The 17,223-nt window shown below is 35.7% G+C and overlaps 1 protein-coding gene across 1 annotated transcript in view; it reads left to right on the top strand.

Moving 5' to 3' along the window:
* The window catches only part of PGAP1 (post-GPI attachment to proteins inositol deacylase 1), a 68,567-nt gene extending 52,016 nt beyond the window's left edge, over positions 1–16,551 (top strand). Inside the window, exons 20-27 of the mRNA XM_039347971.1 lie at positions 2,750–2,843; positions 3,902–3,992; positions 4,214–4,399; positions 6,392–6,527; positions 7,525–7,575; positions 9,242–9,465; positions 10,028–10,132; positions 10,869–16,551. Of these exons, the coding sequence (XP_039203905.1) occupies positions 2,750–2,843; positions 3,902–3,992; positions 4,214–4,399; positions 6,392–6,527; positions 7,525–7,575; positions 9,242–9,465; positions 10,028–10,132; positions 10,869–11,007 (1,026 nt within the window). The 3' untranslated portion in view covers positions 11,008–16,551. The remainder of the gene's footprint in view (positions 1–2,749; positions 2,844–3,901; positions 3,993–4,213; positions 4,400–6,391; positions 6,528–7,524; positions 7,576–9,241; positions 9,466–10,027; positions 10,133–10,868) is intronic.
* The last annotated feature ends 672 nt before the right edge of the window (positions 16,552–17,223 follow it).

The raw sequence follows: 17,223 nt of genomic DNA, 5'->3' as shown, positions 1-17,223 counted from the left end.
CCAGTCATTAGGTACACAGCTGGAATAGTGGACTGGACTCAAGCAGAACTAAAAGCAATGGATAGGCAGACCAGAAAAATAATGACAATGAATCATGCCCTTCATCCACGCAGTGACATTGATAGACTTTATCTACCAAGGCAAATAGGTGGGCGTGGAATGCTACAAGTACATCAGATGGTTGAAGAAGAAAAAATGGCTTTGGAAGAATATCTGAAGAACAATGATGAAGATGCACTGAAATTAGTATATCAGGAAGGCTTACTAACTACTGGAGAGACCAAACTGGCCTACAAGAAAGACCAAATGAAGAACAGAATAGAGGCATGGGAAGACAAAGCACTACATGGCCAATACATTAAAAAAATAGCTGGGAAAGCAGATAATAATAAAACCTGGCAATGGCTAAGAGCAGGAAAATTGAAGAAAGAGACCGAGGGACTAATTCTGGCTGCACAAGACCAAGCCTTAAGGACAAATGCATACAAAGTCAAAATTGAGAAGACAGCAACAGACAGTAAGTGCCGCCTATGCAAAGAAGCTGAAGAAACAGTGGACCACTTGGTAAGCTGTTGCAAGAAGATTGCACAGACTGATTACAAGCAGCGGCATGACAAAGTAGCAACAATGGTGCATTGGAAGATCTGCAAAAAATATCATTTGCCTGTAAGCAAAAACTGGTGGGATCATAAAATAGAGAAAGTCATAGAAAATGATAAAATTAAACTGCTCTGGGACTTCAGAATTCAAACAGACAAGCACCTGCAACATAACACCCCAGACTTAACAATTGTCGATAAGAAAGACAAAAAAGTCTGGATAGTGGACGTGGCAGTGCCTGGAGATAGCAGAATAGAGAGAAAGAACTGGAGAAGATAACAAAATACAAAGACCTACAAATAGAAATAGAAAGACTGTGGCAAAAGCAAGCAAGGGTAGTACCAATAGTCATAAGCGCCTTGGGTGCAATCCCAAAACAACTGTAGCACCATTTGAACACCATTGGCATTGACAAATTCGCTATTAATCAATTGCAAAAGGCGGCCTTACTAGGAACTGCTTCCATCCTGCGACGATATCTGTAATACCATCAAACATCCACATCTGCCTATCCCAGGTCCTGGGTAAGGACTCGATAAGTAGACAAAATGCCAAATCCAGTCTGAACATCTGGCTGACTGTGCGATGATCCATAATAATAAAGTTGGAAGGGACCTCGGAGGTCATCTAGTCCAACCCCCTGCTCAGGCAGAAAACCCTATACCATTTCAGACAAATGGCTGTCCAGTCTCTTCTTAAAAACTTCCAGTGTTGGAGCATTCACTACTTCTTTGTCACTGGATACGTGAACATCTGTTGCACCTTATTTCATAACAAAATTTTTGCACATTCAACAATTTAAGCCTTGGAGCTATGCATAATGCATGTACTGTATATAATTAAACACTTGTACTAAATTGAGTATGATTGAATTCTGAACTAGCATGTCTAGGATTATTAGGTACACTATAATATGAGATTTATGATTCCTATAGTTTAATTACAGATCTGTTATTTGTTGACAGGAAATACATATTTTTGCTGAACTAGGAACTTAGACATTGAATAATGCAATGTTGTTTCGTTTAAATAAAAAGAGTAAAGTGAAAAACCCAATCACATTTCAGAATGTTCAGCAAGCTTGTAAAATAGTATTGTCATTGCTAGAGTGCAAATTTACTGTAAATTATTTAAAGTCAGTTTTGTATATAACACTCCATTATTCCACATAATAACGTTCTAAACAGATTGAAAAAAACTCCAATCAGGTGGTTTGGAGCGGGATAGGACAGCAATAAGATGGCAGCTGATGTTGTCTGTTGGTGTATTAAAATTCTCAGATTAGTTTTGTTTAAATCCCTCTTGCCTTAATTTAAACATTATCCACATTCTAGGTCACATTCTAGGTTCTTTAGGTCCATGCTTTTTTTAAAAAGAAATGAAGGTTAGATTCTGATCACTCAGCAGGATACGTGGCTCTAATGAATCCCAAAGTAATCTGAAAATTTCCAGGTTTTTTTGTAAATTGCTAGCCAGACTTTGAGACTAATATTTAAGCTGATCTCATACATATTGTGATGGAATACCCACCTGAAGAAGCAGTGGAAGGGGGTCTTGGCAGCACAGAACTTTCCCAGGAAGAAGGTGGTATACATCAGAGAGAAGCTAAAATTAAGAAACTGCAGTCCTTAGCTGGGTGGTGGAGGGGGCAGAAAGGTTCCCGGTAGCCACACCATAGAATCTCTCAGGATGTATCTAGTAGGCTAGAGGCTTATAGCTTTAGCTTGGCAAGCTTCTGTCTATTAGTTGTAAGCAAATAAAGGATTGAACTCAATTGGATTTCACTGTGCCATCTTTGGGCTTGGACCTGACTCCTAGACATGTGATTACCACAACTCACACTGTCTTGTTATTCTTTAATATTTACATTGGAACATACGATCTTCCTACAAATCATTGAGAAAATAGATTCACTTCCTAATCTTTTTTCCCCTTAATAGACTTTTGAGAGTGAATTGGTTAGGATTAGAAATCTTAAATGCAAGTCTTTCTGTTTCCATGAATATTCAGGATGGTCTCAAGCAAGACATTTTGTTATATCTATACAGAATTGTAAGAATTATTGAGGTAGTTAGTATAGGTAAAAAAGGGAAAGGTGGAATGATTTTTCCATGTTCTTGTTTTCCCAAAAAACATCTTTGTTTTGTAGGTGATAAGATTCCACGGTGGCACTCTTCCTATGTACATTATTTCTAATATTCTTCTTGCCTACAGAAGACAATTAAGGTCCCTAGTGTCAACAGGTAACATTACATGAAAAGATTTTTAAGCAAGGTTTGTTTATCGCTATAAAACTAGTTCACATTGCATTTCATTTTATGTTCATGTTCTGTGTCATCGCTTTTAAAACAAGACTGAGATTTGTTGAAAAGTATTTATAATCAAACAAATCCCTTGTAGAATGCAAAGAGATAAAATGTTTACATTATTAATAATTAGTAAATTATGAATATTTCATAGCTTTTTGACTTTTAACAGGATCATATTTTAAAAGGTTTAAGGTTTTTACAACACAGGTAATCCTTAAGTTACAATGACAATTGGGACCAGAATTTCTGTCACTAAGCAATGCAGTTGTAAGGTTCAGTTCTACTTGCTGTCTCTTAGCGATAGCAATCCCAGCTCTCCTTTTGCTGCTGCTGAATCTCAGCAACTATTAGCCAAGGACCCATCCTGATCCAACCCATTCCCATCTGAAGCCCTCCCGGCCCTGATCCCCATTTCTTTCAAAGTAAGAGACTACCTCTCCTTCAACCCTCCCCCTGAACTGTCTTTAGGTCATCGGGGGGGGGGCAGAACACAGGGCAGCAGGGGGCTGGGTGTGCAGGGGGCCAACATGGCAGAGATGGGAGAGAGATAGGCAAGTAAGAGGAGTTAAAGCATCCCCTGTGGTTGATTATGTGGCCATAACTTCAGGGACCGCTGAGTACAATTTGTTCAGTGCCACCGTAATTTCAAATGGTCACTGAATGAATTATCATAACTTGAATATACCAGTATAGGAATAAAGCTTTTAAAAAGCAAATATTATAGTGGGCTTTTTAATAAGACTTGTAAACTGGACATGGAAATGTATGCACGGGAGTATACATTATTTTAAATTAAATATAGATATTTAAATTAAATATATGGGTTTTAATTTTTTTTCTGTTTCTGCTCAAGTAAGAAGACAGTCTGAGAAGTAATTGATTTCAGTAGTATAACTTTTAAGCATTTTTAAATGTATTCTAAAAAGATAAATATTAACTTTATCATTTAATTTGTGAACATGTGGTTTCAGATATTTTTTCTTTTATTCTAGGCCAGTGTTCAGACTTTGCTCCTGCCCTTACTAAAGCAGCTAAGCCTTATAAAGTAGAGCCCATAGCATACATGATTAAATTCTTGTTGGGGTATGTTTCTTTTTAATATATTTAATGTATTTTTATGTTACATTAAAATACATTTTAATTTTAATATTTATTTAATTTTATTTATTTTTAATATAATATATTTAATATATTTTCTACACACACACATATAAACATTAATTTTTTTAGCTAAAATTAATTAGTAGTTTTTGGAAATGCAGATAATCAAACCAAATAACTATCGTGCTGTCTCTTGTTTTTAGACTTAGCTGGCTTAAAGGATTCAGGAATTCAGAGTTGGATCGTGTGACAGTGAACAACCAGGAGTTGTGGTTTCCTTTGGTATCCCTGATTCTCTTTATGTTTGGGACTGGCATAGCCTATTGGGGTGGCATACTTCTTGATTCATCAATAAGGCTCTTATCTTCATTGCACTTAGTTTTGACAAGGTAAAATCAATAAATAAATGCAAAATGTTTAGTGGTATTGCTGGAAACAAAATTTGGCAAAATGTTGAAGAGAAGTATACTCTCTCTGCCATATACAAAATGCAAGAATATTTTCTGATTGACATTTTTTAAATCATCTTAAAACTGAAGCACCTGTAAATATCACAAGCACAGTGCAAAGGTTTGTGATGTAGTCCCTAAGCCCTATAGTTACTAGTATTACGCACAAACCATTGTATCACTTAAAAAGCAACAGGAATCAATTATTTACTACAATTCTGTGCTCTACAGCAACACTTGCACAAAAAGTAAAATGAGTCCAGCAATTTGACAAATTGAAAATGGGTCATATTTGCTCTGAATGGCTTGATCTTTTCTCGGAATGGAAAGTTAGCAATACTTGAAGTCACATTAAAAAAAAATAATACACAAGAAAGTATTGCTCTAAGTAAACTATTTGGATGTGTCTAAGAGATCACCAAGAACAGAACTTGAAAGTGTTTTTACCTTCTAATAAAACAATGACAAAGTTAGGAAGAAAAATCTCTCTAACTGGTTTTCTTTTCTAAATGATTTAGGAGTCTAAAATTCATAATACATAGTAATTTTTTGCTAGGCCAATGAAAAGATCACAAAATTATGTGCAAACTTTTAAATTCCCTAGAGTTGTCAATTGGATTAGAGAAAAAAAGGAGAAACAGTAAGTAGTTAATTCCGAATCTCAATATTTCCCCACTTTTGACACACAAATTTTTCCTTGTTCAAATGCTTCAACTCGAAGAAAATGCTTGACTTCATTTCCTACTTGGTACTAGACTGAGAAGCAAGCAACAGAGAAAAATCCTTCCAAATAACCTAGCTGGGTTCTACTATTTAGAATTCCAAGACACTGTGGACTTTATTGGGAATTTTATGAAATTGAAAAGTTGTGACTTTTAAAACCTTGTTGTTATTGTTATCAAGAAAGTTATTGAGGAAGAAAGTTATTGATCTTCCTGAAAAGAAACAGTCTTTTGAGCAAGGCAGGATATATTATACACAGAATGTATTCATAAATGGACATGTTAAATTTTAAACTTGTTTGGAAGAACTATAACAAGTATGTATTATGAGTAAAATATTCTACCAATTAATTGATAAACTCCTCCCACCCTTCTACCATAGACCTAGGAAGTTTTAGATTTCTCTCCTATCAGTGTAAGTTATCAAGGCTGCTGCCAAATTGTTAGGTGTATTGAAGTTTGAAGTACTTCAGCCTGATATCAGCCTGCCTACTCTTTCCATAAACCCATAATTAAAGGGTACTTTTGAACAGTAATTTTACACTAAGTAGAACAACTAGCCATTCATTTGTATCCTTTTTGTGTATGTGTATTCTTATTTCCCTCCGTTGTCTTGTTACAAATCATGGTTTAATATTACGTATGAAGAAGAAAAAGTATAAGATGGAATGGGATGAGATAGATAAGATAAAATAAGATAAGCTAACCTTTATTGTCTCTTTCTCTGTGGCACACATTAAAAAATGAAATTCTGATGCCTGGTCTGAAAAAAAAATAAGCTAAAATGTTAAAAATCCACCCATATAATGGTAAACAGTGCGACAAAATAATGAAAGAGCTAATTGCAAGAAAAAAGTACATTATGCATTATGTGACCCTATACATTTATGTACCATAGTAAACTACGATTAAGAAACTTAGCTGGCATATCTGATTTGGGAAAGCCAAGATTGTGATTAAATAGCAAATCATTTAGAATGTTGACTCTTACTGAGTCTACTGAATCTTACTTTAATATTGAGTAATAAAAAAATGGAAAACAGCCAAGCGACTTTCAACCCACATTTGAACATTAGAGCTCTAAAAAGCCAGTCCATAGTGTGAGTCACAACAATACTTAACACAAACCACAGTTTGGTGTGAAGTTTGAATTCTATTTTGCTTTGTAATATAATGAATATTTTATTTCATAAATGTGTTTATTTTCTAGACCCTCTGGACTTCCATCTCACAACAGTCTCATTACACGATTAAGGTTTTGTGTTGCAATTTCAATGGTTTTTCTTAGCTGGACTACCTGTGGAGCGCTGGCAATAATGATGACTTATTTTCATTATATATTCAAGGTATGTAAACAATAAAAGTTATGTGATATAATACAAACATAGTATTAACATTTTTAGGCTACAGATTGGTTAGATAATTTCTCACTAGTTTAGATCTAGTTTGCTAGTTTGGCGTTTAGATCATCCATGTCACCCATATGTGAGTCTATGTACAACCTATGTATAAAAATTTACTGCTTTGATCAGATAACATTGCTGGTAATCAGCACAGAAGTGCCTCTAGGGAAAAGTCAGAAGAACGGAGAGCTGTTGAATAATTCTTAACCCGGTTATACAATTCATCCCTTTGCCCCTGAAATAGGTTTATGCTCCTTGCTCATTAATCCAAGGAAAAACGCAGACTAAAATATTTTAAGAAATGGATTTTAAATAATGTAGCAGTAAAATCTCAAAGAAGTTCCAGGTATATAGGGTATTATATATGAATTCAATAATGTGGTAAGATTGTATAGTGCTCAAGCAATATAAGAAAACCACAAAGATGCCAGATAAAGCCAGTGCTTTAAAAATATATAAAAAGTAAACTGTAGAACAGTGGTTCTCAACCTTTTTAATGCCGCGACCCCCAACCGGTCGTAAGTCGAGGACTACTCAACCAGTCGTAAGTCGAGGACTACTCAACTGGTGCAGCACCGTTTGCAGAATGGGACTTTTGGCGGGCTCAGCAGGGCAGAGACAGCCTGGACAATTCCTATTGGCTTTTGAAAGCCAATAGAATTAGACTCTATTCAAGAGAGTCTATTCTATTGGCTTTCAAAAGCCAATAGAATAAAAGGGAGTAGTACAGCTAAGGAAAAGGGGAAAAAAATGACGGACTGCGTTTTTTGGCGACCCCCGTGAAATGGTCGTTCGACCCCAAATGGGGTCCCGACCCACAGGTTGAGAACCACTGCTGTAGAACAATGAAGTATAGAATAGTAAAGCACAACCATTAAATTAGGAAGCTGTGATCATAGGCATATAATGTTGTAGCTAAAATATATGCTTGTTGTTACAGGTTGTTAATTTCCATTCAAATTTAAGATCTGAACTAAGCGTTGGTAATGTGGTAAGTCTGTTTATTGTATGCTTTTTGTTGTTGGCTTAAGAACATGTGTGCTTAACATATACAGAGTTCCTGTTCTTGCAGAATATCACTACTCAACATTATTTCATGGGGATTTACTATTTTTCCCCTATGGCGAAAGGGTGAAAAAAATCTCTATTATATCAGGTTTAGTTTGCCACTGTAATCTTGTGTCTTCGATCTCCTAGCTTCTTTTTAAGAAGAAATAGATTACTTCTTTTATTTTAGTGTTTCCAGTGCTTGAATAATTCTTCATAATAATGTAGTGATAGCATCAAGATAGCACCATGAGAGGAAGCCCAAAACATTTGAGACCACTGAACATCATGGGAGGAAATGAGGCAGAAAATAGGTTTGTATGAGGATTATTGCATTGGTTATGTCACTGTTGGCTCTCCAGCTCTTTGCACGCTACTTTTTTCAGAGTTTTATGTTCCATTCTTCTGAGAGTATTTTACAGAAGAAACAATAATTATAATTCTCAGTCTTAGGTTTACTGTCTAAAATAGAGGTCTCCAAACTTGGCGACTTGTGGGCTTCAACTCCCAGAATTCCCCAGCCAGCATTCCCCTGGTCTAAAAGACACAATACCTAAAGGAAATGATTGGAGAAAAAGAAATGACGAAAGACCCCACCCTCGCCCTGTTGATGATGGTTCACTCAGTGGTTCAGATAGATGAAAATAGAGTCTATTCTTAAAAACTTCCAGTGTTGGAGCATTCACCGCTTCTGGAGGTGAATGCTCCAACACTGGAAGTTTTTAAGAAGAGACTGGACAGCCATTGTCCAAAATGGTGTAGGGTTCCTGCCTGAGCAGGGGGTTGGACTCAATGACCTCCAAAGTCCTTTCCAACTTTATTATTATTACTAACTTGCCCTGATATTTCTGTTCAGAGCAAGGTGGTCCCTCAAAAGACACACAAAGGGCCATATATATTCAGGAGATACTAAAAATGTGTGTGTGTGTGTGTGTGTGTACAGAAAGGTTGTTTTTTTTTTCAGACAGACCAGTCTGATCCGCTGACAAAGGGGAGGAGAGCTGGTGGCCTAGTGGTTAATACAACTGCCTAGCATGTAGGCTGCCCAGGTTCAAATCCCATAGAGGGCATGGCTAGCTGATGAGAGCAAAATAAGCTCGAAATTGCTATTCTAGTCTCCCATTTAACTCTTTAACTCTTTGTCAACAAAAAAGAAATTTGGATTTGTAATGTATCGCAGTAGCGACTTGAGCCTGCTTAATGCCCCTAGTTTGGGGGGCTGCAAGGCAAAAGTGATTATAAGTAGAACTGCAGTATAGCAGTCAAAATACCAAGGTGCATTAATCAAGAAAAAACTTTCTCTGTGTGTATATATATATAAATTTATTTTTAGTATCTCCTGAATATTTTGCCCCAGAATGTATGCTAAGTTGCAAGAACTAGTCAAGATGGGGACAGTAATTAAAAATAGTATTAATCCTCCATCAGTAAGGAGTCTGATTTAAAATAAAACAATAATATATGATCCCATGAATTTAAATGACTGAATTACATTTGTATGTTATTGGTCATGCTATTATTAAATTATTTTGTGGATATTTCAATTTACTCTTTATATTTTTTAGTAACTAATGCTGAAAAACCTGTGAAATATATTTATATTTTTATAGCCCATAAAGAACCTAGAAACTAAATCAGAAGATTCAAAAATCGAAGGGGAGAACAGCTGCAGATCAGAGGATTGCCTTTCAGAAGCAAGAAACTCACCCAGCACCACCACGGCCAATGACAGCCTTATAGATAGCCTTAAAATGCATGTCACGGTCATCAACTTAACCACATGGATTGTGCTTCTTAGTTGCCCATCTTTAATTTATTGGCTAAAAAATATCAGGTAATCATCCCAAATTTGCAGGTTTTATTTAAAAAAAATTGTTATGAGATGGCCCTGTAAGTTAATATATGTGCTATTAGAAGAGTTCATGAAATATTTGGTTGTGTATATGAAATCAGTCCAAATGCCTAATAATGTGAGAGGTAGTCACAGTACATTAGCAGGTAGAGAACTAGAGAAATAAATATTTAAAAGTTAAAAGATAACTTAGAACCACAAATGTGTTAAATGTTTAGCATACTAGGAATCTATCTTGAAATGAAAAATCCATTATAAGTATTTCTTCGTTATCTTAAAATTGGCATTGTATTTTTTTCAGTTTCTGAAATGTGAGATAGTTCACAGTAACCCAATTTTTTGATTGTTAAAACAGCTTTAATTGAGAGGAAAAGTTGCATTTGGGCCATCTAATGACATGGTATTGATTTCCCTATTTCTCTGCTTGTTTTATTTTCAACCATCTTTTTAGCTCCTTTAGTGTATTTTGTTGTTGCTACTAGAAAACTGATGTTGCATGTGGGTGATACAACAGTCCTTTGTGTTTTCTTTCTTTTTAAATTAGATACCATATCAGACTTGATCCTGATCCATGTAGACTTGTTGCTGTTATTCTGATAATTATTTTGAGTATACTCATGAATACAAGTACTACAAAACTTAAATCAAGGTACTTTAATTATCTTTGTTTTAAATTGCACTACATTGAACACTCTTGTATCAAATTGTTTTCCCTTCTGATAGTACATTGTTAGGATTTGGACCAAAGCAAAAAAGAATATTTTAGCTTTCATAACTGCTTTAGATCCAACAAAAGCTCTCTGTAGTCAGAGGATGGGGATGGGATTTGTTTATTTTCATCTTATTCCAGACTTATTTTTTTCTGTTTCCTACACTAAAAATAAACTGAATTTTTCAGATCATTTCAGGTCATTTTGCAATTCTGCTAGCTGACAACTCTCATATAGCCATTATTACAGAAGTGAAAGAAACAGTATGAATTGCTCTCTTATAAACTGGTGAGGGAGGGAATGGAAATCTATATGGACTTTACACATTTTTTTTCCTTTTAATATCAGCCATGGGGTAGATGGTTCTCTGAGGTGATAAATTCCAGTTTCTTGGCTTAGCATATTCTAGGATGTTTTTTGCAAAGTAATTATATCTTGAACATTACTCCATAGTATTGCTTCAATAATATCTGTTGTTTATTTGCTATGTCAGCCTTTCCATCCACCAATAAATTATACCTGTATCTCCAATCAGCATAATCATATTGGCTTGGGAATTGTGGGAGTTGAAATCAAATACCATGTGAGATTAGAAAAGATCAAGACTAACAAAAGTACTCACACTTCTCATTGCTTGAATAATTTATTTTATTCTCTTTTTTTTTCTTCCTACAGTAAATTATTGAAGATTGCAGCATATTTTCCACTTCTTTTCTCTGTTGCTGCTGTAGTTTTTGCACCTGTTTATTTATATCAAATGCCATACTTTGTAATAATTCCTCTTTTTTTACATTCATTATGCAGCATTGTATAAAATCTTTAGCTGGCCAAAACAGTAATAGATGTGGAAATATAGATAATATAGGAAAACCTAAGCCCCATCTTCTATCCATAGTAGAAAATGGAAAGGCTTTAGGTTTCCAAAGTGATATTTCATGATAAGAAAACAATATTTTTATTTACTAATTTTTAAAAGAAATAGTTGCATAAATGTGTTACTCAGTAAGCACTTCGTTCTTGACACTGAGGGAAAACATGGTTGCATCAGTTCCTTGGTTTTGAAGCAAATGGCTTTTATTTATTTATTTTAAAATTGCAAGTTTACATGTACCGTATACTTCTGTGTTCTTACTTCAGTCAACAAGTGACTCTAAACAGACAGAACAGGACAATTGAATTGCTGATAAAAATGATTATACGTTCTTACCCCATTATTGGCAACTGATATAATTTTGTTTTTCCTTTGGGTCTATACAATTTATAATACTAATGTATCAAGATTGTTGGTGATAAATCCAAAGACATATCTGAGGTTGCAAATTTATGAGATAATTGAAAGCAGTACATAAAAGTGTACTCGATGTAATGTAATTTAGTAAGTATACAAGAAGATTGTATGCTGCCTGTTCTATTAAAATCTGTAGTTAGGGCAGGTGAATATTTCTATGCAGAGGAAAATCTGTCATTATGGATAAATATATAGGAAATAATTTTGAATCACCATTCCCATATTTATTTTGGCAATATTACTGTTGGAATAAATAAGATATCAGTATGTATTGTGAAATCCACCCACAGTAGAAATGGAATGTTAATGGGGTATTTTCTTCATAGAAGCCATTTTATTCAAGGGCTGTGAAACCCTGCATTGTGTAAATGATCATTTGATCATTTCTCTAATATGTTCCTTTCTACATACGTCACTGGGCAATTCTTATAATTCCTAATAACTATGTTGGAAAATCCAGGTTAAAGACAGACAAACAAGACAATTCAGAAAAGTTCCCTAGAGCTACATACAGAGATTTTAAAATGCATCCTAGAAGTATTTCATTAGAGTAACATTTTGCTAATGTTATTCAGCACCTCTTAGGTCCATCAGAAGTCATCTCAGTGTAGAACTAGGCACTTCTAGTTGATTAGAAAAATGTTTCCATTTTATTTGGATTGATAAAACATAGACATCAAAGAAATCAATACTTATCTGTGCATTAAGAAGTTTCAAAAGAACATATCTTTGGGCAGAACTATGTTAATATTATAACCATTTAAAAAGCAGCAAATATGTTGCTTCTTTAAATAAAATGTATGAGCATTATATCTAAAGATATTTTTTGCTGCTTTTGCATATCACCATGAGCTTAAAATTGGCGATCACTGCATATCTTAGCACTTCTTTTACATAATGGCTCATTTCCTCTTCCAATTGCTACCTGGAAAGATAGGTTTCCTCTAAACCAAGTTATAATACATATTTTCCTTACTTATATCCACTATAATTCCTGCCTAAAGTGCCTTTGGTTAGTTATTTGTCTCTGTTTATCATTCTTTTTTCCTAATTTATTAAAAAATATTTATAGAATTGTTCTGTAATGTTAATAGTTTAGTAAATTATGCTATGTATGAATCATTACATGCGCTATTGTTACCATCTTTACATGGAATGCTTCAAGGTCAAGCCAGTCTTGGTATCCAGACATACTTTTAATAAGCTATTAAAAAGTTCTTAGTAAGTCTCTTGAAAAAAGTCCTCCAATATCTAATTTTCAGCTGATTTTATGGCAGTAAACTGAGCTACCGGTATACTCTGTGTCTTGCAGTGAGTCTTTTTTACTGCTATACTGGGCTTTTTTGCCAACAGCTGGCAGAGAACAAAAAGTAGTGCAATCTATTCTCAGACCTCGTTCAATGAAGGCTGACCTTGGAAAGCATTTCTATAAATCTTATAGCTGTATGCTAAATAGAGTTTTGGCAGTGATCTTTTGTCTCTTGTCAGTGCCACAGCAAGGGAAATGGCACTTGCCAAATTATTCTTTCTCAAGCAGAAGCTAAGGGCGCAAATGTTCTCTTTGGATTCATGCATTGGCATCTCCTGGGAAGCTTGTCCTTCTAATCAGATGCCAATGAGAACTTGAATTTGTTAAAGGTCATAATGGGTCTTAGTAAAGGCTCTGACTGTATAACTTTTATCTATTTTGCAGTGCATATGGTGTGGGTATGTGTGTGTGTCATGGTAACTAATATTTATTAACGTGGTGGTAGCTTATTGCATACTAGCTCATAATCTATGGCTATTCAGACTCAAACCATTAGAAGTTAAGGAGCTATCCAATACACTTTAGAATCTGTAAGACACCTCTGGACAATCTATTTTAGATTTATGTATTACTAGAAAATCAAAGCTGTTGATTGTGGTCTGATACCTGTATATGAGAAGCGGGTGAATTGAGTAATCTCTAATCATATTCTTAATGAATGGATGCTATTTTACATGCTATGTGAATTGTGCATACTTAGGATGTATAGTACTTTTATTATCCTTTTTACATATTTTTGTACCTGCCAATAAATTAATAATGTATAGTTTTAGATTGTATATTGAGAGTAGTTTTACACTTTTATCTGAAATGTTTTGCTTTTTTCCTATTTTGGATCCATGCTTCTTTTTGCTTTTAATTTGGATTTACAGTGTCCATTAAAAACAAATAAGAAGCAGTGTAATTGTAGCCAGGCTACTTACAAGAAATTAAAATTAAAACATTACTACTTTTTAATAGAATACAGGCAGTCTCCAGGAATCAACAAGAGCAGCTATAATAAATTCTCACAGCTGAATTAGACATTATTATTATTAGTAGTAGTAGTAATAGTAGTAGTAGTAGTAGTAGTAGTAGTAGTAATATATGGCATTGTTACATTAGCCAGGAGAATACAGTTCTAATGCAGAGTAGTAGTTTGGTTGCCAATTTACTAGCTCTGTTGTGGTGCACACTCACACACTTCCCAAGGTGCGCCATAGGAGGGTGAGCTAGGTTTGCACTAGAAAGAAAGATGATCAGCTCTTCCTGCAGCAGCACCCAAGGCCCCCTCCTTCTACTGGAGCTACTTTGCAAACGGGTGTCACAACTGGGAAGGTTCAGGCACAGCAGGAATCTGCCGCCTGCATGACGTACCAGCTCATCTCCCCATCGAAGTGGTACCTGTTTATCTACTTACATAGAACATGTTTTCAAACTGCTGGGTGGGCAGAAGCTGAAGCAAGTGACAGGAGCTCACTCCGCCACACAATGCTAGGACTCAAACCACTGGAGCAGAAACCATCTCCAGTTTCATTAAGCCACTGAGCCACTGGACCTCAGTTAGCTTTTGAGAAAATGCTTCTTCCTGAAGATTCAAATTGGCTTCTGTATATCTTTAGGATCAGAAACCAATTTGGAGATAAGAACTGCCTAAGAATAAATCTGCAAGTGTTAACTTTTTATTTTGAATTCTTACGTGTGCAATTAAACAATAATGAGAATTGTTGGTGAAACTAATAAACAAAGAGGAGGGACCATATTCAAAATCTTCGCATCTAGGTCCATGTGATTAAGGGGTGGCCTTTTTTGGGGGTTCTGGTTCCTGGACAGCAACTTTCTCATGCAACTGCTATATTAAAAACAGGAGAAACTGAGCAGAGTTTTGAAAATTTCAGAAGGGCCTGGAGGATTGTAAGTGTAGGTCTGCAGGGTTGTTCTTGGAATTATGCATTAAGCGTGGCTATAGTGGGCAACTTTGATTTTCGAACCCGCTAGGTTTTTTTTAATATTGCTTAGCCAGTGGGCTACACATGCCTCAAACATTTATTTAAAAATACCTCTGTTCAGAAATGTTAAATGTATCCTTAAGCTTTAGATCACCATTTCTGATCTCTTGTGCCTCTAAACAAATGTGTATCTGCCAAAAATAATACCTAGTGAAAAAATAATTTGCAGTAAAGGATGACCTGTTTGCACACTTGCATCTCAGACTCATCTTGTGGGATATGGTTGATAGAATTAATCATTTCATAACTCATAGGTCTTAATATCTGCATGGGCGCTGCACTGTTCATGCAATGAAGTATGTTTCTGTTCACTGCAATATATTCTGAACAATATGAAATATTTTAATCTTTAAGTAGTCTACATTTTAGAATTAATTTGTAACCTGAAAGATCCTTATTCAGTTGCAGTATTAATCTTTTGCTTCCTTTTTCTAGAAAATAAGATAATGTAGCTAGATCAACATTAATATTAACTATTTTAGAAATACATGAAATTTGTTAAAAGTATTTGTAATTGTTAATATATTTCTGAATATTTATGCCAAGGAAGTATGATTGAACAACTTACCCGTACTTTGGAAAGAATAAATATTTAGTTTATAAATGTTTAGTTCATTTTGATAGATTTTTGAAACTTGATGCTAATCTGAGTGATAAATATTTAAGGTGTGAAACTTACTTGAAATATTTTCATTCATTAAAAAAAAGCATAGCTTGATTATTCAGTAATGGCATTTTAGTGAACCAACTTGCAGAACATTATAGTTAAATTCACAGTTCTAGTGCTTTCCATCTTCTCATGAATAATTGTTCTCACAAAAGCATATGCTGTAATATTTTCATAATGATTGCTATTTGACAGTCCAGCAGTATGAATCCTTTTCCAAAGTACTAACAACTAAACTTGAATATCTAAATATGCTTCCTGAATTTTAATAATAGCTTTCTTTCCTGTGCATGACATGTTGCTTTTAAAGTCTAAAAAAAGGTGTAGACTATGATATTTCAAGGGGTGGAAGGAAGTCAAAATTGTGACAGGAATATATGTGAAAGCCCTGGGATGCAACTAAAATAGATTTGTGACTTTTGTCTAAAATGTTGTTTGTATTTCAGTTTCTAAAATACAGTCTATAGGTCAGTGATAGCAAACCTTTTAGAGACCGAGTGCCCAAAACCCGCCCCTGCCTCCCCGCCCACTCCCGCTCTGCGCCCCGTCCACCTGCATGGCCACCCACTGCCTCCACGGCCCACCGCAGATTGCCCAGGCAACCCAGCAGTGCCATGGTGCCCACGCCCTCCACCCATGCCCCACAGCATCATCTGTGTGTGACAGGGCGCGAGGGCAGAGTCTTGTCCCCACTGCCTGGCTGCCATGCCCTTGGCTGGGCTGTTCTGTGCAGACTGCGTTCGGGGGCAACTCTCCTCCAGGGGGGCTGCTGGTGAGGAGGAGAGGGCCACAGGGGAGGCGGGGCTGGGGCAACGATGCATGTGCCCACAGAGAGGGCTCTGAGTGCCACCTCTGGCACGCGTGCCATAAGTTCACCACCACTGCTGTAGTAGTCCTCAACTTAGGAACTTATGAGCCCAGAATTACAAGTCATAAGTTGTGCTAGTCATTAAGCATGCTACTTTGTGACATCCGCAGCTGTGCTATAGGTAATCCTCAACTTACGACCACAATTGAACCCCAAATTTTTGTTTATTAAGTAAGTTTTGCCCATTTTATGAGCTCTCTTGCCACGGTTAAGTGAATCACTGCAGTGGTTAAGTTAGTAACATAGTTGTTAAGAGAATCTGGCTTCCCCACTGACTTTGCTTGTCAGAAGGTTGCAAAAGATGATCACATGATCCTGGGACACTGCAACCATCATAAATGTGAACCAGTTTCCAAGCATCCAGATTTTGATCATGTGACTATGGGGATGCTGCAATGGTCATAAGTGTGAAAACTGGTCATAAGTCATTTTTTTCAGTGCTGTTGTAACGTCTAACAGTCACTAAAGGAACTGTGGTAAGTTGAGAACTTCCTGTACCTTTTTACAGTGGTTAAGAAAATGCTATGATTGTTAAGCAAATACATTGTCCACAATGGACGTTTTTTGTTGGAAACCAGAAGTAAATGCCAGTTTCTGGGGGGAAAAGTCATAAATTGTGTACCAGTTGCCGAGTGCTCAAAGTGCAATCACATGACCACAAGCGGTAGGGTATGGGGTCATTATGTATGGGAGTGCCCTGCCCTTTTAAGCAACTGTTGTAAGTCAAGGACTACCCATATTGTCTATTCTATTGTAGGCCACTGGATCAAGCCAAACTTTATTAACATACTATCACAAAGAAGATTACCACGAGACTTAAAAATGATAAAAGGGTAGGGAGGATAGACTCTTATAAATCATATATAATATACTGTTATTAAAGGTCAGGAGGAAGAGAGATGTTTAATTC

The sequence above is a fragment of the Crotalus tigris genome, unplaced genomic scaffold, assembly GCF_016545835.1.
Source record: "Crotalus tigris isolate CLP2741 ecotype Arizona unplaced genomic scaffold, ASM1654583v1 scf7180000018105.1476442, whole genome shotgun sequence".
NCBI lineage: Eukaryota > Metazoa > Chordata > Lepidosauria > Squamata > Viperidae > Crotalus > Crotalus tigris.
Note: the sequence above shows the minus strand (reverse complement) of the source record. Positions and strands in the feature narration are given on the sequence as shown.